The 25,143-nt window shown below is 42.7% G+C and overlaps 4 protein-coding genes across 6 annotated transcripts; 2 read left to right on the top strand and 2 right to left on the bottom strand.

The window, feature by feature from the left end:
- Nucleotides 1–509: 509 nt before the first annotated feature.
- LOC115551221 (cholesterol 25-hydroxylase-like protein 1, member 1) lies at nt 510–1,571 on the top strand. Its single transcript, XM_030366830.1, has one exon. The coding sequence runs from the start codon at nt 630–632 to the stop codon at nt 1,434–1,436; it is 807 nt and encodes a 268-aa protein (XP_030222690.1). The 5' UTR covers nt 510–629; the 3' UTR covers nt 1,437–1,571.
- A 2,167-nt stretch (nt 1,572–3,738) lies between these two features.
- kti12 (KTI12 chromatin associated homolog) lies at nt 3,739–6,282 on the bottom strand. 2 transcript variants are annotated; one of them, XM_030366812.1, is made up of 9 exons: nt 6,017–6,282; nt 5,701–5,752; nt 5,549–5,601; nt 5,396–5,466; nt 5,235–5,314; nt 4,921–5,080; nt 4,736–4,798; nt 4,494–4,562; nt 3,739–3,931 (listed from the first exon to the last, which is right to left on the bottom strand). In XM_030366812.1, the coding sequence occupies exons 1-9, from the start codon at nt 6,165–6,167 to the stop codon at nt 3,788–3,790; spliced, it is 843 nt and encodes a 280-aa protein (XP_030222672.1). In that variant the 5' UTR covers nt 6,168–6,282; the 3' UTR covers nt 3,739–3,787. The 2 variants fall into 2 exon arrangements, with proteins under 2 accessions (XP_030222672.1, XP_030222673.1); XM_030366813.1 differs by having other exon boundaries at nt 5,411–5,466.
- Nucleotides 6,283–7,689: 1,407 nt separating this feature from the next.
- On the bottom strand, nt 7,690–15,067 carry znf592 (zinc finger protein 592). The gene is made up of 9 exons (XM_030366284.1): nt 14,903–15,067; nt 12,177–14,488; nt 11,719–11,897; nt 11,444–11,617; nt 11,176–11,335; nt 10,756–11,076; nt 10,430–10,542; nt 10,177–10,318; nt 7,690–10,091 (listed from the first exon to the last, which is right to left on the bottom strand). The coding sequence occupies exons 2-9, from the start codon at nt 14,466–14,468 to the stop codon at nt 9,582–9,584; spliced, it is 3,891 nt and encodes a 1,296-aa protein (XP_030222144.1). The 5' UTR covers nt 14,469–14,488; nt 14,903–15,067; the 3' UTR covers nt 7,690–9,581.
- A 4,859-nt stretch (nt 15,068–19,926) lies between these two features.
- slc28a1 (solute carrier family 28 member 1) lies at nt 19,927–25,128 on the top strand. Of its 2 annotated transcripts, none has more exons than XM_030366392.1 (17): nt 19,927–20,287; nt 20,485–20,641; nt 20,958–21,046; nt 21,254–21,443; nt 21,526–21,667; nt 21,948–22,061; nt 22,389–22,463; nt 22,542–22,622; nt 22,717–22,797; nt 22,993–23,118; nt 23,198–23,325; nt 23,406–23,574; nt 23,689–23,886; nt 24,042–24,123; nt 24,224–24,322; nt 24,416–24,521; nt 24,706–25,128. In XM_030366392.1, exons 1-17 carry the CDS (start codon nt 20,284–20,286, stop codon nt 24,815–24,817), a joined length of 1,953 nt encoding a protein of 650 aa, XP_030222252.1. In that variant the 5' UTR covers nt 19,927–20,283; the 3' UTR covers nt 24,818–25,128. The 2 variants fall into 2 exon arrangements, with proteins under 2 accessions (XP_030222252.1, XP_030222251.1); XM_030366391.1 differs by having other exon boundaries at nt 19,928–20,287; nt 20,955–21,046.
- The last annotated feature ends 15 nt before the right edge of the window (nt 25,129–25,143 follow it).

The following is a 25,143-nucleotide window of genomic DNA, read 5'->3' as shown; positions in this document are numbered from 1 at the left end:
CTATGGACAAATTAAGCACCACATTTATATATTTTAAATAAATACAAGTTTATTGAACATATAACTCACAAATGTAACTTAATTAAGACTTCTGTTCAAATATTGCACAAACATGTTTAAAACGTGCGTTCTCTGTGGAGTGCAGCTTGGTGTAGCTGATGAACTGGAGCCTCAGTTTCCTCAGTTCAGCCATGTTGAAGCTCCTGGTGTATTCAATGTAATAACATCAGGTTAAGGACAGATTGTGTGTTCATTCATGTGACAAAACGCTTGAAAGCTGTTAACCTTATTTGACCAAAGTAATATAGAAAACATAAAAAGCACCATAAGGATGCAACAAAAAAGTTCTCTGATGACTAGTTTTCTTTCCAGGGCTAACATTTTCAAAGTGATGTCAAATAAAATAATTTATTTTATTTGACATCAGGTTTCAAAGCTACTTCTTGACCCCAATTTGCAAAAAAAGTAATCCTGTTGTGAAGGGTAGTTTGTTTTTATTAGGATTGTGGGGGGGGGGGGGGGTGCTGCCTCATTGCTCTCTCTCCCTGTTTCCTTGCGAGCAAATCCATTCACCCGGCACTTTATAAAAGCAACTACAAAGTTGGGGAAGACAAACTTGGGAGGCTGAGATGGAGAACTTGACTGAGCAGCACCTTGAGTTTCTTCACTCTCAGGCTCCTTCAGATCGGCTCCTGCAGCCTCTCTGGGATCATCTCCTCTCCAACCATCTGCCTCTCATCACCTCTCCCTTCTTCCCCGTGCTCCTCGCCTTCTCCAGCTACTTTTTCTGCAGTCTACCTTTTGCCGCTCTCGACCTCCTGGGATCCAGAGTGCCAATGTTCCATCGCTATAAGATCCAGCCAGCCAGACGTCCCACGCCTAGTGCGATGGGTCAGAGCTTCCTGAGGTCAGTGTACAATCACTTGATCTTCGTTTTGCCAGCGGTAGCCCTTTTTATCCCCCCGACCGCGGTGCCCCAAGAGGCACCGAGCGTGTACGAGTTGCTGGTGGACGGGCTGGCTGTCCTGCTACTGTTTGACACTCAGTACTTCATCTGGCACGTGGTGCACCACAAGCACCTGCAGCTTTACCGGTGGGTGCACGCTATCCATCACGAGTACATATCCCCCTTCTCCTGGTCCGCCGAGCAGCTCAGCATCCCGGAGCTGATGGCGGTGGGGTTCTGGGGAAACCTGGACCCCGTTCTCCTGGGATGTCACCCGCTGACAACGTGGTGCGTGACCGTGTTCAGCATCTGGATGTCGGTGGAGGACCACATCGGGTACGACCTGCCGTGGACGCTGAACCGTGTGGTGCCCTTTGGGCTGCTAGGCGGAGCGCCAGCACATGACATGCACCATCAGAAGCCAGGGTGTAACTTCGCCCCGTTCTTCAGGCACTGGGACAGGATCTTTGGCACGGCGGCACCGTTTTAAATTAATGCAAAAAAGTTGTGCAGCGGTGTGTCAGAAAATACATGTATAGGATATAAACCTATGTTCTGTCGTTTACTTTTTATTTTTTATATTGTAATTTTACTGCACTGCAAAATAAATGTTTATTTTGTTTAATGACGTGTGCTGTATCCCCAAAAATGTAAGCTCTAAGAAGGCATTGCTCACATAATGCAGGGTTCGCAAGTTTTGAACAGAGTTCAGAGTGAGGCAGTGTTGTTTATATTCAGAAACAACACTGCCTCAAAAGGAACTATACCAGTAGAGGCATATACTTTTCCCTGAACTTTTAAACGTTGCAAACGTGCAAAAACATAATTATATATGTATGTGGCATTCAGTCCATTAAGAGTGTCAGTGTACTTTGTAGACATTATAATGATGTCTACAAAGTACACTGACATTCTTAATGTTAATCCATCGATTTGTTTGTTGCATACAGTACACTGACCCTCTTAATGTTAATCCATTGAATTGGGACAAATTATATTGTAGGTATATCTTTGAAAGCGAGTTTAATCTCGTGGATTATATTGTTTGCTGTGTGAGGTGAAGTCTCCTCTGGTAAATCTAGCCATGAAACAGATTTCCCCTCAATCTCGTGTATTATATTGTTCAATCTCGCGGATTATATTATTTGTTGCTTAAAGGGAACCTTTGTCTAGCCATGAACCAGATTTTCCCTCCTTTGCTTTAGTCTTAGAGGAAATCTATGAAGATATTATTGTAGCAAAAAATCTTTAGCACCACCTGCAGATTTTGTGTGCGTAGCCCTACACTAAAGTCACAAATGTGTAACAGTACATTTGAATTCGTAAATCTTTATTTTGCATGTGTACTCCAAAGTCACAAATGTGTAACACATTTGAAATCGTAAATATTTTTTCTACCATTGTAAACACAAAATAGGGTCTACGAGTTCACAAGTCTCTATGCACAAATCCTATCCTATGCATCAAAACTTCAAAGAGCCGTGCAATTGACACTTTTGCTACAATCATTGCAGCGCAGTTGGTGCAAACCACATTCGCACACCCGTGTTTCATAATCTGAGAAACTGCCCAAAATGTGTGCATTCGTAAACCCAAATGTGAACTAATGCATCAGAAGTTGCACATCTGTGAAAAATGTCCTAACAAATAAAATGATATAGAAGGCTATGTTGATTCAGCATTTTAATGTGCGAGTGCAAGTGCAAAGTTACAACTGCTCGAATCTGCTCCTGCAAGTCTGTGTTTTTTTTTGCAGGTAGTTTTGCAACACGTCTAGGCGGTACATGTGTAGCAAAAGTGATTTGTATCCGTATGAGGCAGAGCGTCCGTGGGCAGGACAAAATTGCAGCAGTAACCAATGAAAGTCGCCGGCAGGGGGTGCATTTTTCTAACTACATTTGGATCATCCAAGCAGACCATTAAAATACATTGAAGGACACTTAATTGCAGCATGTTAATGCAATAATTTTGGGGGAATTCAGTTGAACTGAGTGCTTTAATTTTACATAATGTAAGATACCCAACTCCGTCGTGTAGGATGCCCTCTTGTCTACTTTCAAGACTCCAGAAAGTAAGAGTTTGATTCATACGGATAAGAATCACTTACCCTTGTACCACATCGTGTATCCGCAAGAAAAAAAGCTGAGACTCGTAGCAGTAGATTCGAGCAGTTGAATAACCGATGGACTTGTGCTCGCTCATTAAAATGCTCATTGAACATAGCGATCTATATAATTTCATTTGTGAGGAAATATTTCACAGATGTGCAACTTCTGATGCATTAGTTCACATTTGGGTTTACGAATGCACAACTTTTGTGCATGTTCTCAGATTATAACTGCGCTGCAATGATTGTAGCAAAAGTAAAAAGCAAAAGTGAACTGTAGACCCCATTTAGTGTTTACAATGGTAGAAAAAATATTTACATCAAATTTACTGTTACACATTTGTGACTTTAGAGTACACATGCAAAATAAATATTTAGGACTTGAAATTTACTGTTAGGCCTCCACATTTGTCACTTTAGTGTACACATACAAAATCTGCAGTTACAGGTAAAGACTTTACAATACCTTCATAGACCTTAGCTACGACTTGGCAACGGGAGGTATGAAAAAATTCTATAGTTTACTATAGTAAATAAACTATAGTATACCCTATATATACTATAGTAAATATTGTAGTGTTTTTGAACCTTACTATAGTAGTTTTACTACAGTAAACTATAGTATACTACAGAAAATTCTATAGTTTACTATAGTAAATAAACTACAGAAAAATAAATAAATAAATAATGAAAATAAATACAAGTTTATTGAACATATAACATACAAATGTAGCTTAATTAAGACTTCTGTTCAAATATTGCACAAACATGTTTGAAACGTGTCCTATGTTCTCTGTGGGGTGCAGCTTGGTGTAGCTGATGAACTGGCGTCTCAGTTTCCTCAGTTCAGCCATGTTGAAGCTCCTGGTGTATTCAATGTAATAACATCAGGTTAAGGACAGATTGTGTGTTCATTCATGTGACAAAACGCTTGGAAGCTGTTAACCTTATTTGACCAAAGTAATATAGGACACATAAAAGCGCCATAAGGATGAAACAAAAAAGTTGTCTGATGACTAGTTTACTTTCCAGGGCTAACATTTTCAAAGTGAGCCAGCAGGGAATATCAAAGTGCTTGCTACTGAAAATGACTCACCAAAGTCGTGCTAATCGAATTGAGCTCCGTTCAGAAATTCAACTGCGTGCCGTCTCTCTGAGCCATCAGCAGCCTTCAGCTGACTCCCATTAAAACGTACGCTCTTTGATGCATGGCCCCATCATTTACACCAGCTGCTCTACTCAGACGTCTGCTCAATAGGTATAAGGGGAGTGTTCCTACTGCAAGTATATAACCTACCTGGGGTTGCAGCTGGGAAGGCTAGTTTACTTCACCGGTTTTGCATTACCCCAATATATAATATGGATATGAATAGCTGCATAACAAAAAAATACCGTTTCACATATAGCAATCTTCTAGATCTTAAATATTTAAAAGGATATCTTGTCTGTGGTTCCAGGAACAGTGATGAGATCACCAGGAATGCTTGTCTTCTGAGCATTGAGAATAGCCTGAAACGAAGAAGTAAAACTGTATTTTTTTTTACACATACATAGCAATGGACTTGAAGCTAAAGTAATCAGTGGGACACACATCAATGTACTGTGGGTAATTGTGTACATGTGTTGTTAATTAGCAGTCTGACCCGTAGGTCAAACGAATTAAAGACAGCCTGAGAGCTTACCATCAACACCTCCTGTGTCACCTTGTCCAACTCGTATAAGAAGTTAGTAGAGGACAGCGGTTGCTGCAGAAAAAGACAAGCCAGTAAACACCCATATATTCATGCTGTGTCTGTTTCTGGATAAAAAGCCCATTCAAGTGGAGACCCCAGTGGACGTACATTCCTAAGGGGCCTGTGTGACTCACACTCAGGGTGGACTGGTTCTGCGGGGGAGCTTTCCTCTTGAAGACGGCGTCGGATATGCCGTCGAAGGGGAGTGTGTCCTCCTGCTGGATGGTGAACAGAGGGCTGTCCCATCGGTTCCTGGAGTCGGGAGCTTCAAACCGCAGCACCAGAGCATCCAGGCTACCAAGGAACCACAACACCAGCAAATAAACAGGCTGACGTCAGGAGGATTTCTCTTCCAAACTCAGCGGATGAGAGATCAAGGAGATGTAATTGCTTAGTGTTGGAGCATACGCGTAAAGGGATACAAGACTTCAAATAGGGTGCTTCTTACATCTCTTGGGTGTACTGCTCCTTGGGCTCTCTGCTGCTATTCCATGCTGAGCTCACTTCAACTGAGGTCAGACAGTAAACCTGTATAAAAGACCATCCATTAAATCATAGATGTGGATGTGATGTGAACAGTGGTTTAGGTCTGTTTTTGAGTTATTTTACCGTGGTCATACTTACTACACAGTGGGGTGTCTGTGTGTGTTTGATGAGGCAGAAGAGTTCATATCTATACCCTGTAGAGTGCAAGGAGTAGAATGAGAATAACAAGGGTCTTCATGCATGCAGTTTTTCCTTTGTATCAAGTGGTATGCTTACCTTTGATGTAATTCAACGAATCCAAAATGACAATATCTTCCTTGTTGATCTTCCTAAGCAACAAATGGCACAGTTAACAGATAGATAACAGTTATAGTACTATATGATTCCATTACAAGATCAAACACATCATCAAATGTGGAAAATCGAACCTCTCAACTTCAGCTTTCAGAGAACCTCTCACATTTTTCTCTCTTGGTGACTCTGTAACACACCCAGCAATCATTTCGTGGTGGGCTAAACAGTAACTTATCACGTGAATAATTGATTTGGAATCAAAACATTAGGCAACATAATTATAAAGTTTCACTTGGATAAATCTGACATCACCAACATAACACTAATGCCATAGCTGGCAGTCCCATTATCTGTATAACGTTATAATAAATATTTGTATACGACCCAGATTGCCAACTGTTATAATAATACAACCAGAACGGTTGATTTGTTTAGATTTTGTGGTCCTACCTGCATAAACAGTATTCTTTTCAATGCGCATGGTCCCATCCCCTACAATGTGGACCTTTCTTTCTGTGTTCTTCTCAAAATAATCCTTTATTTCATTAGCCCTGCGAGTTTTACCACTGCTGGGGAACCCACACATCACTATTAGGGGCATCTTATTCACCTGCTCCACCAACAAGCTGTTCTGATATAAAAGTTTGTCAGATTGGATGTAACATGTTACCGATTAAAACTGCCTCCTAACCCGGAAGCGAAAGGAGCCTGACGCCCCGTTTATGTCTTACCGTCGTTGCCATTTTGGGTTATCGCCACTACAGGGCGCCATAACATTAGATTCACCTAGCTTTTACGGTCATCGTTGTAATATAATTAGTCGCACATTAACTAATGTCAAAATCGGTTATACCTTTACATGTCATTCTCAATTGAAAACAATTGAATTATAGGCGATAAGCGATGAAACAAGGGTAGGTAACTTTGTTTATTACATGATATAAACGCATCACATGCCATGACAATTCTTAAGAAATGCATAATATTTCAACAATAACATAATTCACATGGTCAGATTGTCAAGAATTTACGTCAAACACAATAAGACACTATATCTTTTTTTAAAAAAGCACATTGGACATTTCGTTTACAATGTTTTCGCTTTACTTTATGAATATTATCCAATAATTAGATTATGTGTTATAAATGTCACATTGCAAGCATGGTTTTTGTTCATATTCAAGCAGGATCTCGTTTTCTATAATAGAAGTGAGAAAATACATGTTGCACATTACAAACAGGAGCAACAACAATAATTATCATCATTATGGTAAAATAATAATATACAAACCTTTCCAAATCACGTTTCTGTTGTCCTTGTAGAACAATTTTTAACTCTTGTATCATATGTTCCCTCATATCTTCAGCGTTCATTTGGATGGGGTTATCCAAATCTCTGTAGGCAGGGTCCATAATAGAGCTGTCCACAATGCTTTTCTTGCCCATGAAGTGACCTTATGAAACCAACAATTTAATCGTAACAAGTTATATAAAACAAATGGAAAATAAAAATAATCACAATAATTATTACTAAATAAAAATGAATGCTAAAAATAAAGATAATAATAATAATAATAGTTATTATCATTTAAAAATACGACAAATGTAATAATAAATGCAAAGAGATACACTCACCTGTTGCCCATAGATTTCCCCTGGGGTTCATTTTGATCTTTGAAACTTTATTTCTGAGTTCAGTTAAATCAAGAGTCATGGAAGAGGTCACGGAGAAGTATGTGATGAGAATAAAAGACAGAACTCCTGTTCGGCAAGCGACTGCCATTACAGAAGCCATCACTGAATAAGGGTCTGGTATTCAGGTATGATGCTGCGGAGGGCCAGTCCTCTTCACCTTTCTGCGGCTCTGTCAGTTCAGAGGCTGCACTTATAGGGATAGGATGGGCTTAACATTCTGATTGGATGGACTCATCCATCACTGGTTGGTGGGTTCTTCACTGGATGTAACAGAAGCTTGCCCTTTCTTCTCATCCTGCGAGGTTCTGCTCAGCGGGCACATCTCACTACATACCATAATTAAGCACCTTCCAGAAGACGCATCAAAACATGTTAACCATCTGAAAGGTCCTTTATGGTAGAGAATAATGCAGGCTGAAATGATTGGGTATTTGACGGTTGCTGTGCTGGCCTTTTATTATGGAAACGCCAACCCTCCGGATTCTCTTTCACAGGCGTTCAACATGCCGCACTGTGTGTGGAGTCATTCAATGAAACATTACATACAAGGACAGAGAGAGCGTCAATTAAATGCACCAATTTATTCATTAGTATTTGGAGTAAAGATGTGAGCAAGGCACAAGGGCCACTGCATGCAGCAACAGATGTTGGCTTAAAGTAACGCTGCCAATGACATGTTACATTATAGCTACTCTATACGTACACAAACGATTGTACAAATTGCCGCACAATGTATCAAAAAGTACAAATGTCTTCAACAAGCATTACAAAGAAAAGAAAGAGATTTCACTTTGGCCTGTGCAGGTCAATAGGTGAGGGTGTATTTTCTTACCAGGTTGGTTTGAAGGCAGAGGCCTAAGACAGAAAACGGACAGCTGCTCATGCCTCTTACACTGAAAGTTAACCCACTGATCTGGTCAATATGACCCAATACTTTACACATCAAATCCCAAACAATTATTTATAGATATAGTGTGGGAGATAACATCCGCTGCTATACTCATTCAACATTGCACACCCCCCGCCAACACAGACATACAATGTTTAAACAATCCCTCTTGATTTCCCGAGGGGGAAACCGTAATGTGGGCGGTACGACCCAGGCAAATGCAATCAAATCCATCAGGGCTGATATTCATCCAATATCCAGATTGTGTTTGTAATTTAGACCTTATTCAGAGGTGTGTGGAACACAGTCAACTATTCCCGCTCTGAAGAGGTGTGCTCAACTTGTTTACCCCATCTCTGTCAAATCATTTTCTAAAAACCACGAGAACATTTCATCAATATGAACAAAAAACAAAAAAAAAGCAACAGTCATGCAGCCTGGGAAACGTTCCCATTTCCCATTTTCTATCCGTTCTGCATATTCTCCATACCCTGATCTTCATAGTCTCCCTTCACGTTCCTGGATTCTACACGTTGAGGTATTTAATACTGCTTTACTGGACCTTCTCGTTACCTCCGCGGCGTTCTAAACTCTCAGGTTACCTACTGTACTTAAACAAAGACAGACGGCAGAACAATGTGCAACAATAACTGCAATACATTAACAATTAAAACAGGTTGAAGGTAGTCGAGCACACACAAATATGCGGGCCCACACACACACGTGGGTCCACACACAGATGCACATACACAAGTTCATACATAGCCATCGCTGTACATGAAGCCACAGATGGCTATGTAACACAAGGTAGAACATGGGCCTCATCTTGCAGAGATATTTTGGTTGATGCAAAACTAACGGCTTTTCAAATGTATACTGAAATATAACATCTTGTAATAAAATGTGTCTATATTTGTGTAAATATTTAACTTATAAACGTATATTTGTCATTCTACCACTGTGTTCAATCAGAGTTGAATCCATGGATCTGAATCTCATTCAGAGAGCATAATGTGCAGCGGTAAATGATGCTTGAATATAAATGTGTACATTTTTAACAGATGGCTGGGGAAACAAAGAAAGCTCAAAAAAAGAAAAAAGGACATACCCTGAGTCTCCTTTAAGGATGGTTCAAACCATTTAACAAAAGGAAGAAAGGCAAACAATTGTCAGCTCTACCGTGACAGTGGTTCAATCCCAGCACTTCTCAACATATCACACACACTAATGTGCAAACATAAAATATGACGGAGACATGAACTCATGTTTCCCGTTACCGCATAAATACTGTGGTTCGAGACACGCCAGGATCTTGTTTCGAATTAACGACCTGGGACCCCAAAACGACGTACCGCCTTCGCGCACAACATCAAAACAATGCATAATCGCCTTCGGTAAGCTGCTCAGAAAAAGGTGGCCACGGCTTGCCTCTTAACTTCTGTGGAGCGCCAGACTGTGTGAGGAGCTGGAGGCGCCCCGCCCTAAATCACCGTCCTCGTCACAGTGGGACCCCGGTGGCTCCTGGGCTCGTGACGGCTCCGTGTCGGGGGGCCCTGCTCCCGAGTCCTTCACGGGGCCGGCGGCGGGGCCCGGCGGCGATCCGAGCGGCGGCGGCGGGCCCCCCGGCTCCTTCTCCCCGGCCTCCGAGTCCTCCGTCTTGGCCCGGGGGTCTTTGACCTTGTGCACGATGAACAGGTGGCGGTGGAGCGCGGGCGGGGACGTGAAGCAGAGGCCGCAGTGCAGGCACTGCGGGCTGTGCTCCTCCGTCTTGTGCTGGGGGATGTGCTGCTGGAAACGGGCGGCGTCCTCCGTGGTGAAGCCGCACTTGGAGCAGCGGTACTGGGCCTTGGGCCGCTTGGCTGAGGAGACGTCTGGGTCATCTGTTGGTTCCTCCTGGCTCGCCTCCTGGGCGCCCGCAGCGGGCCTTTTAGAGAGGGAACCCTGCAGGGCAAAAGCAAGCCGCCAGGTGAGTATCTGCAGACATTGTGATTTAATGAGTCTGTAGTCAAGGATGCAAGAACATTACCTCTCCCGAGGGCTTGATGCCTTCTTGTACAGCTGTCTTAGGCATTAGATTCAGGTCGGGGTTTTTAATGCCATGCATAAGACTGATGTGGTTCTTTAACATCACACAGGTGGCAAATATAGTCTTTGTATCTGTGCAATACCTAGAGATAAGAGAATCATATCAAAACAGCAAAAAAGGTTATTTAAATGAAACAAGACTGACACATTGATTTATTTGTTGAGAATTGCAAATGAGATGATGAACTTCTTACCAACAAGTGTAACTTTTCCTCTTTCCGTTATGATCGTTACGAATATGTCTCCTTAGGCTGGTTGAGGAGTTAAACGACCTCTCACACTGTCGGCATGGAAACCTTTTTAATGACTGGGGGAGAAAACGCACATAGACATTTAAATGAGTCAAAAGCTGAAGATAGAAAGTAAAGTACAATTATCATTTGGTGTTGGAATTTTAATGCCAAACCAAGTAAATTTAGCTTCAGCCTTTACAATTCAAATTTAAACAAATGTAGACAACTTCCACAAAGGTTAAAAACATCAAGCAAGGCCGTCTAGAGATGTTTCCACAAGTGATTACCCTTCCATGGTGGTCCTTCATGTGTAACACATAGGCGTCTCGGTCAGGGAACCCCTGGAGACACTCCCCGCACGTCCAGCCCGTAGGCTGGCCCCGGGGCTTGACCCGATGCTCCACCTCCCTACTGGGGGCCTCCCTACTGGGGGCCTCCCTACTGGGGGCCTCTCTGCTGGGAGCCTCTCTGCTGGGGGCCCCCCTACTGGGGGCTACCCTGTGTTTAGCCAGGCTGGGGACCTTGAGCCGCTGGACTTTAGGCACTGAAGGCCGGGCTGCCGGGCTTTGTTTTTTGGGCTCTTCCCTCAACGTCCCACCGTGCGCGCTCTAAAAGGAGAAACGGTAGAAACACGAAGCATGACATCCACCATGTGTTGACACTGAATTTGATATTTCAGTGGTGTGGAGAAATAGGCGGAGGCAAACCTTAAAGTGCTGCATAAGCAAATGCTTCAGGGGTAAAACAGAAGTGCACTCGGGGCACTTGAAGACACACGTGGCCCGTGTGTCTGCGTTCTGATAGAAGTGCTGGAACAGTAATTGCTTTTTCTTGAACATGGTCTCACATGAACACTTAAAGATTAACCTGCAACCAAGGTAGAGAAAAACAGTAAAGAGGCCATGAGATGCTGGTTATCAAGTCAACGCTGAGCTACGAGGAGCCTCCCAAGGTGGGAGTAGGCGGATAACTCACTGGGCGGAAGTTTCGCTAACGTTGTGTTTGTTTTTCATGTGAATTTCGCAGCCGTCCGATGACTTAAAGGCCACTGGACAGCTGGAGCACTTATACAAGACCACACAATGTTTCTCCTCGATGTGATTCTTCTGGCCTTGAACCGTCTTGAAAACCATTTCACAGTGAAGACACCTGAAAGCACAAGAAACAAAGAGTGAAATTTGTTTGACATGAGATCTTTTAAGGCCAGACGTTGAGAGGGCTGATTGGGCATGCGTTTCGGCGTGACTTACTTGTACCATGCCTTGCGTGCAAAGTGAAGGCAGTTTTCCCTCACGTGCTTCTGTATGTCTGCCGAGCGGCTGGCGGCCCCGCACTCGGGGCAGCAGTAGGGGGCCTTGTGCGTGTGGATGCGTTGGTGAGCCCTGAAGCTGCACTTATTAGGTAACAACATTGAGCACACCTCGCATACCTTGCACAAAACAAGAAAAGTGCTTTTACATCATAGAAGCATGAAGAAGACAACACGGGGGCTACATAACTTGTCAGGAATTTGATATTATTTGGACTTATATTTACTGCAAATAACTGAATAGTAGTAATAGGGTTAAATCAGTGGACATTTTTGTGGTGTTTTAAGCTTTTGTATTGGAGCAACCGCCACACATTTATTCAGTGATATTTAGAGCATGTTATTTTTGTTCTATGCGCTTACAAATCGGTCAACATCCGTGTCAGAATGTCCACTCACCAGACGGTCCACATCTTCAGAGAGTCTCTGGTAGTGGCCCGCGAGCGCTTTGTAGTCAGACAACTGCTTGTTGCACTCAACGCAGCGCAGCCTGTGCCTGATGAAGCTGTCCGGGTACAGGGGCATGACCGGCTGGCCGGCGGCCGTGGACGCCGGCGGCGCCGACCCAGCGCTCCCTGCCGCCGGCGCCACTGGCGCCGCCACGCCGCCCAGCGGCACGAACATGTGTTCCTCGGCGATGGGCTTCACGTGCAGCTGCGTGCACTGCATCACCGTGCCGGCGCTCTTGTGCTCCCGCGCGTGCGCCAGCAACGCGCAGCGGTTGAAGAACACCATGGTCTTGGCGCAGTGTGTGCACGACACCTCGATGTGCACGCTGCGCCGGCCCTGGTGGAAGGCCAGGCTCCTCTCCAGGCCGAAGGCGTCGCCGCACTCTAGGCAGCAGTACCCCCGCGGCGGCAGGCCCAGGTCGCTGCCCGGCGGGGGGTTCAGGTCGGGCACGTACGTGGGCACGGGGTTGCCGTTGTTCAGCAGTCTGCTCAGGGTGCCCGCCGCACTGCTGGGGATGGACGCCCGCTGGTGGGGCTGAGGGCTGGGGGCTTTGACCTGGTGCACCAGGGGGGCCGTGCTGCACAGCGTGGCGGGGGGGGAAGAGGAGGAGGAGGAGGAGGAGGTGAGAGCGGGCTGGGCGGGGAGCTGGCCGGCGGAGCGCGCGGCGACCGAGGCGGCCACGCTGTGCGGCACCAGGTTGAGGTTGGCCAGGTGCATCGCTTTGGGTAGGAAGGTGGGACCAGCGGGGCGGCCCGTCTGACCCGGAGCTATTCTCCTCAGCTTCTGGTTTTGATGTGCGGCCGACCCCTTGGAAGCAGCGCTTGTGTTGACGGTCGCTGACCTCTTAGAGCGGCCCTCTGTTTTGTTGGGGGCGCGGGTCGATGAAGGAGCATTGCTCGTAGTACTGGTATTTAAAGCAGGGACAGGAGCATGCATTCTGACGGCGTTCTCAGCCGCCACGGGGAGAGTTTGGAGCGGGGATGACAGGCCGTAGGAGTCCTCGCTGACCTGGCTGCGCGACGGGGACGACTCGCAGGCCGAATGAAGCTCGTCCGTTTCCGAGTCGGGCCGCACGCTGGTGACCGTGCGCTTGATCTGTCCGGAGATGGTCTTGATGGTTTTTATCCGGACCTTGGGTATGGCCAGCGGCGAGCCGGAGCCCACCGCCGAGGGGACCCTGTCGCTGCTTTCACTGCACACGCTCATGGGACTGTCGGAGGGCCTCGCCGACCGCTTGACCGCGTCCAGGGGACTCCTGGGACTACAGGGGGAAGGGGGAAACCGGGGGCTGGCCTTCACACAGTCATTGTGCATGAAGGAGGGGTCTTTAGTACAGGGTTGCTCACTGGGAACTGTTTGCGTATTCAGAGCTGCCAGTGCTTCAAGGCAAGAGGATAATTTAGATGCTTGGGACTTGACGAACGGACAAGGAGAGGGAATGTCAGAGTTTGAGATGGTACTGGAGTTGCTTTCAAATTTAATTTCACCATTTTCAGGTGTTTGTGCGCTATTGTGTGAGTTCATTTGGTCTGTAAAATACAATTCAGGTGAGTCCATTCCTTTGAAATGTTCTGCTATGCCGAGCTCTGCTTTATTGTGCTTGTTATTGGGAACGCCACAATCCTTAGGGAAAGTGTCAAACATACTGAGAGATGGCCTTCTTTGATTGTCTGACAAAGGTTCAACCAAAACTGAGGCTTCAGGGAAATAGGGTCTCTCTTGTTTTGGATTAATACTGTCATTCGCGCTCGGCGTGTCCTCAGACTCAGGACTCGAGATAGGACTGAATTGAGTAAAAGACTCGGAAAAGGGTAACTTTGCTTCAGATCTATGCTGAACAGGCATCCTTCCCAGAAATTCCCTACTGGCATCCCCGTTCAGTGGAGATGCATAGGATTTGGAAAAGCCACCATTGCTTGACTCACTGGAATCAGTGGAGGATCCAGGTACCCTGAATCCATTCTGCAAGTTGGGTACTGAGTGCAGCTTCTGGGCAAAACCATCCAAACACTCCTGCCGACTAGTGTTTTTCACAATTACACTTACGGCGGGAACATCTGCCGGAGTGACAGCTTGGTGAACCAATAGGTGATCATCCAGACATACCCCTGTGTGTTTCAGCTGCCCCCCTGGATCCTCGTGGCTCTCCTGCCCATGCTCTTTGGCATCTAACCCTGTAGCATCTGGAATGTCAAAGGCAGCCAGAAGATCATCAAAATCCGGGGTTTTCATGTCACCCATGTCTGGGAGGTATCACATACCTGGAAAAGCAAACAAATATAACCGGTTAGAGAGCATTCCCATTCGTCATTAAACACAATTATACTTTGCTTTAAAGTGGCTGATGTAATTGTTTTAGTGATAGAGTTATGTGTTATTTGGGTTATAGTTTGAGCTGAATATTTTCAAACTAAGAAAGCAGTAGCTCGCATATTAACATGTAATATACATTGTGTTATTATCAGAGAAGTTGGGTCTAAATCCTCGAAATACAACTGTTTTGGAGCCTACGACCAAGGTAGTAGACTATATGGGTTGATGCAAAACATTAGCTGAATTAGCAACTAGCTAGCAACACAGCAATGAGACACATCGTACAGCGTTTGATGATCACGCAGTGTGCCATATACAACTGACAATGCCATTATTCATGGTCAAAATCCCACTGAACTCACCATTGGCTCCAATGAGTATTAACACGTTAAAAACTAGGACTGACAGAATAGGTTGTTGGCTGACAGTTAGCGTTAGCCACGGTCCTCTATGCTCTGATAGCATTTAAGTTGGCTTCGTCTTGTATTCCTTCCTTCTCTTAGCTAGCTACAAAGCTAGACACACCCCTTCCTGCTTGTGATGCACGTACTACCCGCACGGGCTTGGAGGGGATTCTGGAATGTAGCGTTACCCCGGTCTACAGCAACGCATTCACCGCTCTCAAACTTCCAACGAGTGTGCGCTGTTAACAGTCCCAAAAACGAAGGAATAAACCATAAAAAACACAATAACAATGAGAATAATTGTTAAAGTTTTGACGAAGATTTTGACAAAGCACCATATGAACATTTATCTAAAACGGATATCACATCAGAAGTCCCTCCCTCTGTCTCGTCAGTAACGGTCATTGTGAGCATCCCGTTCAAGGCGTTCCGTAGTGAGGTGAGCGTCTCGGAACGAGGTTCGAATCTCACTGCCCGATGCTGCTTCAAATAAATGTATTCAGCACAATCGTTTTGGTTCATACTTAACCCGAAGCAAATATGGAGGTAATAATATATACATAACATCAATTATAATGGCTTATAAAACACCAACGGATTTTTGCACGTGTGTGTTTGTGTGGGTGTGTGCGTGTGTGCGTGTGTGCGTGTGTGCGTGTGTGCGTGTGTGCGTGTGTGCGTGTGTGTGTGTGTGTGTGCAGAGCCGGCGCTGGCCGTTTCGGTGCCCTAGGCGACACACACACACACACACACACACACACACACACACACACACACACACACACACACACACACACACACACACACACACACACACACACACACACACACACACACACACACACACACACGCACACACACACACACACACACACACACACACACACACACACATACACATACAAAAATCCGTTGGTGTTTTATAATCCAATATAATTGATGTTATATTCATATTATTACCTTATTAAACCATAAACAAAAAACAAACCATAAAACAAGATTTCGAGATTATTAATGGCCCATTATCACACACGCGCACACACGCACGTGTGTGCGCGTGTGTGCTAATGGGCCATTAATGATCTCAAAATCTTGTTTTATGGTTTCTTATCGACCACTTATATGGAAGCATATATGTAGCAAATTCAAATAGCAATGCAATTTGCAATTTGCAATTCAATAAGTTATTACATTATGCAATTGACAATTCATTTGGCAATTTTATAATGTAATTTGTAAATACGTTATTCAAAGTGTATTTTAATATGCAAAGTGACAATGCAATCCTCAATTAAATTTGCAAAAGTTAGAACAATATAAATAGAATAACATTTTGTCAAATTCTTTGAGTTCCTTTATTCAAATTGAAAATCTATAACGTCCCCGTGATTGCAATCCACTTCGCCACGCTCCGTGTGTTGCGATATTCAAGGCAAGGCAAGGCAACTTTATTTATATAGCACTTTTCATACACAAGGCAGACTCAAAGTGCTTCACATATAAACATTGTCATACAATAAAATAAAATAATAGATAAGTAAAAGAAAAACATATGCAAAGAAATGGTTAAAATAGAAAAAGGCATTTTAGTGTTAAAATAGAAAATGAAGGCAAAGTTAAAAAAGCTTTTTAGAAAGTGCAATGTATTTAAGATTATAGCAGAAAGCTATAGCAAACATAAAATTCTTCAGTCTTGTTTTAAAGGTGCTCAGAGTTGGGGCAAGTCTTAAATCCTCTGGGAGTTTATTCCAGCTATTTGTTGCATAGTAACTAAATCCTGCTTTCCCATGTTTTGTGTTTACTCTGGGGATAATTAACAGATTGGTCTCAGAGGATCTTAGTGGTCTAGAAGGCTGATGTAGTGGAAGCATATCAGTTAAATATTTTGGGCCTAAACCATGTAGGGATTTATAGGTTAGCAACATGATTTTAAAATCAATTCTCTGACCTACAGGAAGCCAATGTAACGATTTCAGAATTGGTGTAATATGATCAAATTTTTTGGTCTTTGTTAGAACTCTAGCAGCAGCATTCTGACCAAGCTGAAGCTTCCTCAGAGTTTGTTTTGGAAGACCTGTGAGGAGACCATTGCAGTAATCAAGCTTACTAGTGATAAAGGCATGTACAAGTTTTTGTAAGTCTTCGGTGGACATGAGCCCTCTAAGTCTTGCTACATTTTTAAGGTGTTAATATGCCGATTTTGTAACTGATTTGATGTGACTGTCAAAATGTAAATCTGAATCCATGATAACCCCTAGATTTCTGGCTTTGATTGAGGTTTTCAGGGACAGAGAGTGAAGGTGTTGGGTTACTTTAAGCCTTTCCGTTTTAGAACCAAATACAATTATCTCTGTTTTGTCCTCATTTAGTTTAAGGAAATTTCGGCACATCCATTCCTTCACTTGCTCAATGCACTGGCACAGCAGATCTATGGGCCGATAGTCATTTGGTGATAGCGATACATAGATTTGCGTGTCATCAGCATAGCAATGATGGTCAATATTGTTATTTTGCATGATTTGCCCTAGTGGGAGCATGTAGATGTTGAATAAAGAGGGTCCTAAGATCGAACCTTGTGGGACTCCACATGTCACGTTGGTTGATTCTGATACAAAGTCGCCAATGGAAACAAAGTAGTTCCTATTTTGTAGGTAGGACCTGAACCAATTTAAGACAGTGCCTGAAAGCCCCACCCAGTTTTCTAACCTTTCCAGAAGTAATGTATGGTCTACAGTGTCGAATGCAGCACTGAGGTCAAGTAGCATTAGTATTGAGGTTTTGCCAGAGTCTGTGTTAAGACGGATGTCGTTTACAACTTTAATAAGGGCGGTCTCAGTGCTGTGCAGGGGTCGAAATCCTGATTGGAAGGTGTCATAGCAACCAGTTGATGCCAGGAAGTGATTTAGTTGCTGGAGGACAACTTTCTCAATGATTTTACTTATGAAGGGTAGATTTGATATTGGTCTGTAGTTGTTAATAATAGAGGCATCTAGGCTCCGCTTTTTTAAAAGGGGTTTAATAACTGCAGTTTTCAAAGCTTTTGGGAACTTGCCTGACCGGAGAGAGTTGTTAACTATCTGCAATATGTCTACTGCTAGGCAGTCGAAAAAATTCTTAAAGAGGTTGGTAGGTATAGTATCAAGGCAACAGGTGGATGGCTTTAGTTGTGTCACAGTTTCCACAAGATTTTGAGAGTCTATAACATTAAAGCATGCCATCCTTGCCACGTAATTTTTGCCTGAACAGGGTGGTAGTCCAACATTTTTGTTTGACGTGGAGATATTGATGGCGCGTCTGATACCTTCAATTTTATCAATATAAAAAGCTGCAAACTCATTGCATTTCTGCGTGGAATGGAGATCAGGTGGAATTTCTGTTGGGGGGTTGGTCAGTCTGTCAACAGTTGCAAATAGGGTTTTTGCATTATTAGTGTTGGTTTTAATGATATTGGAGAAAAATGTTTCTCTAGCATTTTTTAAGTCTAAATTGTAGGCACGGAGGCTTTCTTTATAGATATCATGGTGAATATGAAGTTTTGTTTTATGCCAGATGCGTTCAACCTTCCTGCATTCCTTTTTCTGTGCTGTTACAGAAGCAGCTTTTCTCCAGGGTGCCTTTTGCTTTCCAGAAATCGTTTTAACCTTATAAGGTGCAATGACATCTATGACTTTCAAAATTTTCAAATTAAAGTTTTCTACAAGATCATCAGCAGAACATGGGTTTAGAGGTGGTAGCAAGGAGATGGCCTTTTTAAAAAGTACATTAGAATCTTCATTGATATACCGTTTTTTGACAGTGTTTGATTTTGTCTGTATGTCGGGAATAAAAGATATGTTAAAGAAAACACAAAAGTGGTCAGACAAGGAAGGATCAGTCACAGAGAGATCAGAAACATTGAGGCCCTTTGTGATAACCAGGTCTAGAGTGTGCCCCTTACAATGAGTAGCCTCTTTCACATGTTGAGACAGTTCAAATGTGTCCAAAATGGTAAAAAGTTTTTTTGCACACTTGTCATTCAAATCATCAGTATGAAAATTGAAGTCACCAGTTATAACTAGACAGTCAAATTCTGTGGAGATGCTAGACAATAATTCTGTGAATTCATCGAAAAAATTCATAGCTTCCAAAATTCAAAAACATGCAGCATGCGATCAATAACAATATGTATTCAATAAAATTGTTTGAATTATTAACCTGCTGTCTTTAATTCTTTGAATTATTAATCTGCAGTCTTTTTGTTAAAGGTATAAAGGGATTAAGTAGGCTAAATTTAAGCAGGTTCCCCATGTTAAACTGCTGTATGCATTACATGCCATTGTAAAATTGTAATAGGCTTCTTTTCTTAAATGCATATGACTCAGGGAGGTCAGTTTCAAGTAAGGCTATGATTAAGCTAATCAAGAGCATATCAAGATTAAGCTAATCAAGAGCATATTTTTAAATGAGCGGGTCGGGTACATTATTTTTTATTTATTCTACTTCATTTAAGAATGCTCGATTCTGATTCGCTGGGAGGGATGCATTAATCCGGCATATTGCCCGCTGACTTGTCGGTTCTACTTGCTGCTGACTGAGCACAGTAGATCAATACGCCGCTTGTATCGTTTTCTATCACATACATTTCAAACATGAGGTCCACTGTAAAAATTATTTGGAATAAGGAGTGCATGTTTGATCGATCGTCATTAAAGCTGAGGGCACCGCCTACCTGGGGGGGGGGGCACCAGGAAAGAAAATTACATTATTGAATTATAACAATATATTAATTAGTGATGAAGAGGCCCACCGTTGTGTTTTTTCTTAATTGTGTAACCACAATTAAGAAACCCAGGGCCGGTGCCCCCCCCCCCAAAATGACAAAATAACTTTGCACGCACACACGCACACACCCACGCACGCACACACGCACACACACACACACACACACACACACACACACACACACACACACACACACACACACACACACGCACACACGCACACACACACACGCACACGCACACGCCCACGCCCACGCCCACAGACACACACCAACAGGAGAACGTGTATCACTTTTTCGGAATTTATAGTCCCGGAGCAGCTGCTACCCAGATAATAAAATGTAGATAAACTTCCTTAATGAATTCCTGAGTAATGATGATGTAGTGCCGTAAATGTGCATAACGCACCCCTTTTAATGTTTAAAACGTTAGGCCTCCTGAAAAAAATGCTTTGATTTCTGATGATTGCTGAATCATATTTATGATCATGTTGACGAACACACGTAGTCAGAGGGCAGAGTATCCTCTGGCCAGCATTTAAATACCCCACATTACTCCCATTGACTAGCAGGAAGCACAATGGGTAAGACATTTTGCATTCCTCAACAACTCGTCTTCTCCTTTTTTAAATGGTATATGTATGCTCAAAATAGTAAGAAATAAATGTGTATGGTTATTTCAGGGTGCACTGATCGCAAAAAACGATTTAAAAGGCCTGTTTGGCAAGCTTTGCGGTGTATACGCTGCACGGTGTTTCAGGGTGACGCTTTTCTTTTTCAGCTAAAGCAAACAGACAAAGGGGGGGCGAGGGCGAACTGAAGGATGGAGTGGTCAATCAAGGATTTGAGATAGATTTGCAAGATGTAAATATGGCCTACCAGGAGGAACCAGCCAGTTCGGAAAAGACGTCTGGAAAAAGATTTGGATTGCAGAAAATGTAGGCAATTGCATAACTGAAGTCTACTTGTGCTTAATCAAACAATGGCATATTGTGCTGTAACACAAACAAATGCAAACTTCTCTTTTTTGTTTTTAGTCAAATATGGCAAATTATCTAAATCGAATTCGATACCCAAACGTAATTTAAAAAAAATTGACACACAAATCCTAATCAATTTTCTTCAGTCCATGTATGACAACATAATGCAATCATTTATCTCAATTTTTTTTGGCATCCACCTGATCAACAGTTTGCAAGTTACTCTTTACCGTTCAGTATGGAACTAATGTCTATTTTGTTATGCATACAGCAGGACTGGCAATCCTCTAAATGCCACAGAGAATTACATCAATGCACACTCAAAAACTTTTAAACACATTGGGCTTGGCATACTTGGAGCAGGTAATCCCTTTCATAGATTTCCATATATTTAACAATTTTAATCTGAAACTTCTTCAACCTACTGTAAAAGCCTGTACATATGTATGTGATGTCTAATTAATAATTTCATTTATGTATTTCAAATGATTTCAACATAGAAGTTAAAAACTTTGCCAAGCCATACTTTAGTTCCGTTTTTGAGTAAAACTGTTGTTTTGTCCCACACAGGTTTCGTGGCGTTCTTCATCGCTGCCTGTGTGATGAACTTTGAGCGATCCATTGGTCTTGTAGTCTTGACATGTTTGGCAGTTGCATCCAAAGCATATGATTTGTTGAAAAAATACAAGGGAGACAGCTTTCAGCGATGTTTGGCGCCCACCGTCAGTCTTTTCCAGAAGAACTTGAGATGGATCAAATGGCACGTGGATGTGATCTATTTGTACTTTGTATACTGCAGGTGGTGGTTTGACTCTCTATTGACTCTGTCACGTCCTCCGCAGGGTTTTCATCGCGTCCGCCGTGGTCTTGCTGATTGTCTGGCTCGCTCTGGACACAAGTCAACGACCCGAGCAACTGATTTCCTTTGCAGGCATCTGCGTGTTTGTCCTGCTTTCATACATCTTCTCAGCAAATCGCCCAGCTGTCAGTATTTTTTAAATGATCCTTGAATTTCGTTTCAAATCAAAATAGGCATATATGCTGTGTGCACTGCCTATGTGTTTGTGTGTGTGTTTATTTGTGTGTTTTTTTGTGTGTGTGTCCCCACATGATTTGCTCATAGCTTCCAAGCTGTCTGGGGGAATGCTTTCCCGTAGACTTTGGACTACATTTGGTGTTGTGAATCATTCGCTAAAGAAAACAGATGCTGTCATGCTTATGTTTACTAATGATTTGAATCCGACTTATCCTTTGATTGTTGAAGGTGTCATGGAGACCTGTGCTCTGGGGACTGGGCATGCAATTCTGTATTGGCCTGTTTGTGATCAGATCAGAACCAGGGCTGATTGCTTTCAAATGGCTTGGGGATCAAGTGCAGGTAACACGGTTGTCTTATCTTGGTAATAAGGATATGCTATCATGATGCAATGAGAATGACCAAAAACTTACCTTCAGACGTTTTATGGCTCTCAGCCCTAATTGCATTTTTTATAGCACCTTTTCACATTTTACCTCCTTGCCTTTTTAACAACCTTGATAGACCTCCTAGCTGACTCATTGAGGCGTCCTCAGCTTAAATGTTTATATATTTTTTAACAATATTCAGTGGAATAATATGAACGTGTAAATGAAGATACAAAGAAATGAAATGTATTATGCCAACATTTCTGTACATTAACATATTTAATCTGTCTCACTATTGCAGATATTCCTCAACTACACAAAAGCGGGATCATCATTCGTGTTCGGAGAGCTGATATCGGATATTTTTGCATTTCAAGTGAGTATGTGGTGATTATTTGGCCTGTATCATTCCTGGCTAGATTATTAACACAGTTGGTTCCATTTTTTTCCACAGGCGTTGCCCATTGTGGTGTTCTTCAGCAGTGTGGTGTCAGTCCTGTACTACCTTGGGCTGATGCAGTGGCTCATCGTTAAGGTAATGCAGCCAGGCAGATTCCAATCCAAAACACATCTATATCTTCAATAACGTCTATGAGTTATTGAAGATTTGTGTTTTGGTCCACCTATAGATCTCATGGGTTATGCAGCTAACATTGGGAACCACAGCCACAGAGACATTAAGCGTGGCTGGCAACATATTCATTGGACAGGTATACAAGCTACCGTTTGTTTTCTTTATCTCGCTGACTAATCTGTGACATTTGTTTCAAAAGGAGTCAAGCTTCACATTTATTGTGTAGAGAAGCTTTTTGAAGAAAATGTTGTTATGAATGGTTAGTCCACATTAGAATAGAACAATTGTACCTATTTGTTGTGTATTGTATCAACCTCTTTATTTCCATTAGACAGAGGCACCACTGTTGATCCGTCCTTACTTAAAGGACATGACCGAATCAGAGATCCACGCTGTCATGACTGGAGGATTTGCCACCATTGCAGGCAGTGTAATGGGGGCGTTCATCTCCTTTGGTGTAAGTGCTGCTGACTTTCTGCTCCCGCCTAGCTATTGGTTTTGGTCCCTGATTTGATGTTTAACCCATATCCATACAGATTGACGCGTCCTCTCTGATATCCGCCTCAGTGATGGCTGCACCGTGTGCTCTAGCCATCTCAAAGCTCTCGTACCCCGAGACAAAGAAAGTCCAAAAGTCAGACGAGGACATTGTGCTGTTGTCCGGGTACGTCTATGTCATTTCCTGAAATACCTCTTGTACCTTGTATTTGGTTTGTTTAAAAAGGTTTATTTTGAATCCCACAGGGAGGACCGTAATGTTCTGGAAGCTGCGAGCAATGGAGCGTCTGCAAGCATAGGTCTAGTCGCTAACATTGTGGTGAATCTTATATCCTTCCTTGCTATCCTGGAGTTCATTAATGCCATTTTAAGATGGCTGGGCGGCATGGTTGGATATCCTTATGTCTCCTTCCAGGTGTGTTCTCTGGACATTTACTTTGGGCTCATGCTGCGTTCTGTAGCACAGATCTGTATATTATGAAATGAACGGAAACATGTATGGTTTATTGGGGTTGTCTTCTACCTGCAGCTCATCTGCTCCTACTTGTTCATGCCCTTCGCCTTCATGATGGGGATACCTTACGAAGAGTCTTTCACGGTCGCAGAGCTGCTCGGCACCAAGCTCTTTCTGAACGAGTTCCTGGCCTATGAGAAATTGTCCGAAATGAAAACTAATCGGGTCGAAGGACTTGATGAAGTGATTGATGGAGTAAGACAGTGGATCTCTGTGAGTGGACCTTTTTTGTTGTTGTCTTTTTGTAGTCTTAATTTACTGGGTGCATTGCCAGTGCTAGTGTTAGTTTTGCCGGCATAGTGTCATGCAGCTGTCATTGTAAAATGGGTGAATTTTTTTATACACTCTCTTGGTTGTGTCCATTAAAGGTCCGATCGGAAATTATCAGCACGTACGCCCTCTGTGGATTTGCCAATATTAGCTCAATGGGCATGGTGATGGGAGGCCTGGGTCTGTATAACCTTTAACCTTTACACCACTGACTTGTCTGATCGTCACATTTACAGTTATTTAATTGTTTTGAATCTAACCGACATTTCTCGATTCAAAGCATCCATATGCCCAGCCAAAAAACAAGTTATAGCAGCTTTGGTAGTCAGAGCACTATTCGCTGGGACCTGTGCATCATTTATCAATGCTTGCGTTGCAGGTAAGCCATTCAAAATTCCTTCCATTTTCCAGGCTGACCACATTTTTTGTTGATATGACACAGGTTAACAGCGACTGTAACTCTCTATCTAAGGGGTCCTCTTTGTTCCTCCTCTGGACTGCCTGAGCATCTTCAGAACATCTGTGTTCAATGGGACGGAGGGGAACATTCAAACATGCTGCAGTGACCTCTACGCAAGGTACGTCAGTCAGGAAAAAAAAGCTGGATCAGTCATTTAGATTTAGACATTTTATTTTGAATCTACTAAATAATTATAATATTTATATAATATACACAAAATGTGCAATATACATCAATTATATAAATATTATTATTAGAGACATGATCAGTCCATTCTAATGTAAAACACATTTCTCTTTCAGCACTGTAAACAATGGAAATATCACATTCATTGGGTCTTGGACTGCAGTTACCAACGCCACTCAGTATTTTACTCAGTGTTGTGGAATTTATGAGGCGCAAATATGTAAATAGTACCGGGGACCTCAAATATTTTGTTTATCTTCTTTTGCTGTTTTTACAAATGTCCTTATTGCCTGTGTGTTTACCCTTTAAAATTTGTTCTATAAAATGAAATGTATCTTGTCTTGGATTTTCTATGGCGGATTTTTCTTTAATCTGTGGTTAAGGGTAAATTCATTTATTTGAGAAATAATCACATTTCTGAGAAATAATAAGTTTTAAATTAAGATATTCTATATTTTTTTAAAGTTCCAACTTGTCTTTCTTTATGTACATTGTGCATGTATGAAAACTTTTTAAAATAAACACAGATATAAAAACAACTTGGAATCGTATAA

Source organism: Gadus morhua, chromosome 9, assembly GCF_902167405.1.
Source record: "Gadus morhua chromosome 9, gadMor3.0, whole genome shotgun sequence".
NCBI lineage: Eukaryota > Metazoa > Chordata > Actinopteri > Gadiformes > Gadidae > Gadus > Gadus morhua.
This window is presented reverse-complemented; position numbering and strand designations above follow the sequence as displayed.

Bases quoted from the DNA above. Each gene is read 5' to 3' on its own strand.
- LOC115551221 (XM_030366830.1), top strand. From the start codon at position 630: ATGGAGAACTTGACTGAGCAGCACCTTGAGTTTCTTCACTCTCAGGCT.
- kti12 (XM_030366812.1), bottom strand. From the start codon at position 6,167: ATGCCCCTAATAGTGATGTGTGGGTTCCCCAGCAGTGGTAAAACTCGC. The intron at 5,081-5,234 runs GTAAGAAGCACC...GTTCCTTGGTAG, and splicing joins GAGCAGTACACCCAAGAGAT to CCTGGATGCTCTGGTGCTGC. The intron at 4,799-4,920 runs GTGAGTCACACA...CTTTTTCTGCAG, and splicing joins AGAACCAGTCCACCCTGAGT to CAACCGCTGTCCTCTACTAA.
- znf592 (XM_030366284.1), bottom strand. From the start codon at position 14,468: ATGGGTGACATGAAAACCCCGGATTTTGATGATCTTCTGGCTGCCTTT. The intron at 11,618-11,718 runs GTAAGTCACGCC...TTGTGCTTTCAG, and splicing joins GCACGCAAGGCATGGTACAA to GTGTCTTCACTGTGAAATGG. The intron at 10,092-10,176 runs GTAATGTTCTTG...TTTGCCCTGCAG, and splicing joins GCATCAAGCCCTCGGGAGAG to GGTTCCCTCTCTAAAAGGCC.
- slc28a1 (XM_030366391.1), top strand. The intron at 23,326-23,405 runs GTACGTCTATGT...TGAATCCCACAG, and splicing joins GACATTGTGCTGTTGTCCGG to GGAGGACCGTAATGTTCTGG. The intron at 24,124-24,223 runs GTCTGTATAACC...CTCGATTCAAAG, and splicing joins CATGGTGATGGGAGGCCTGG to CATCCATATGCCCAGCCAAA.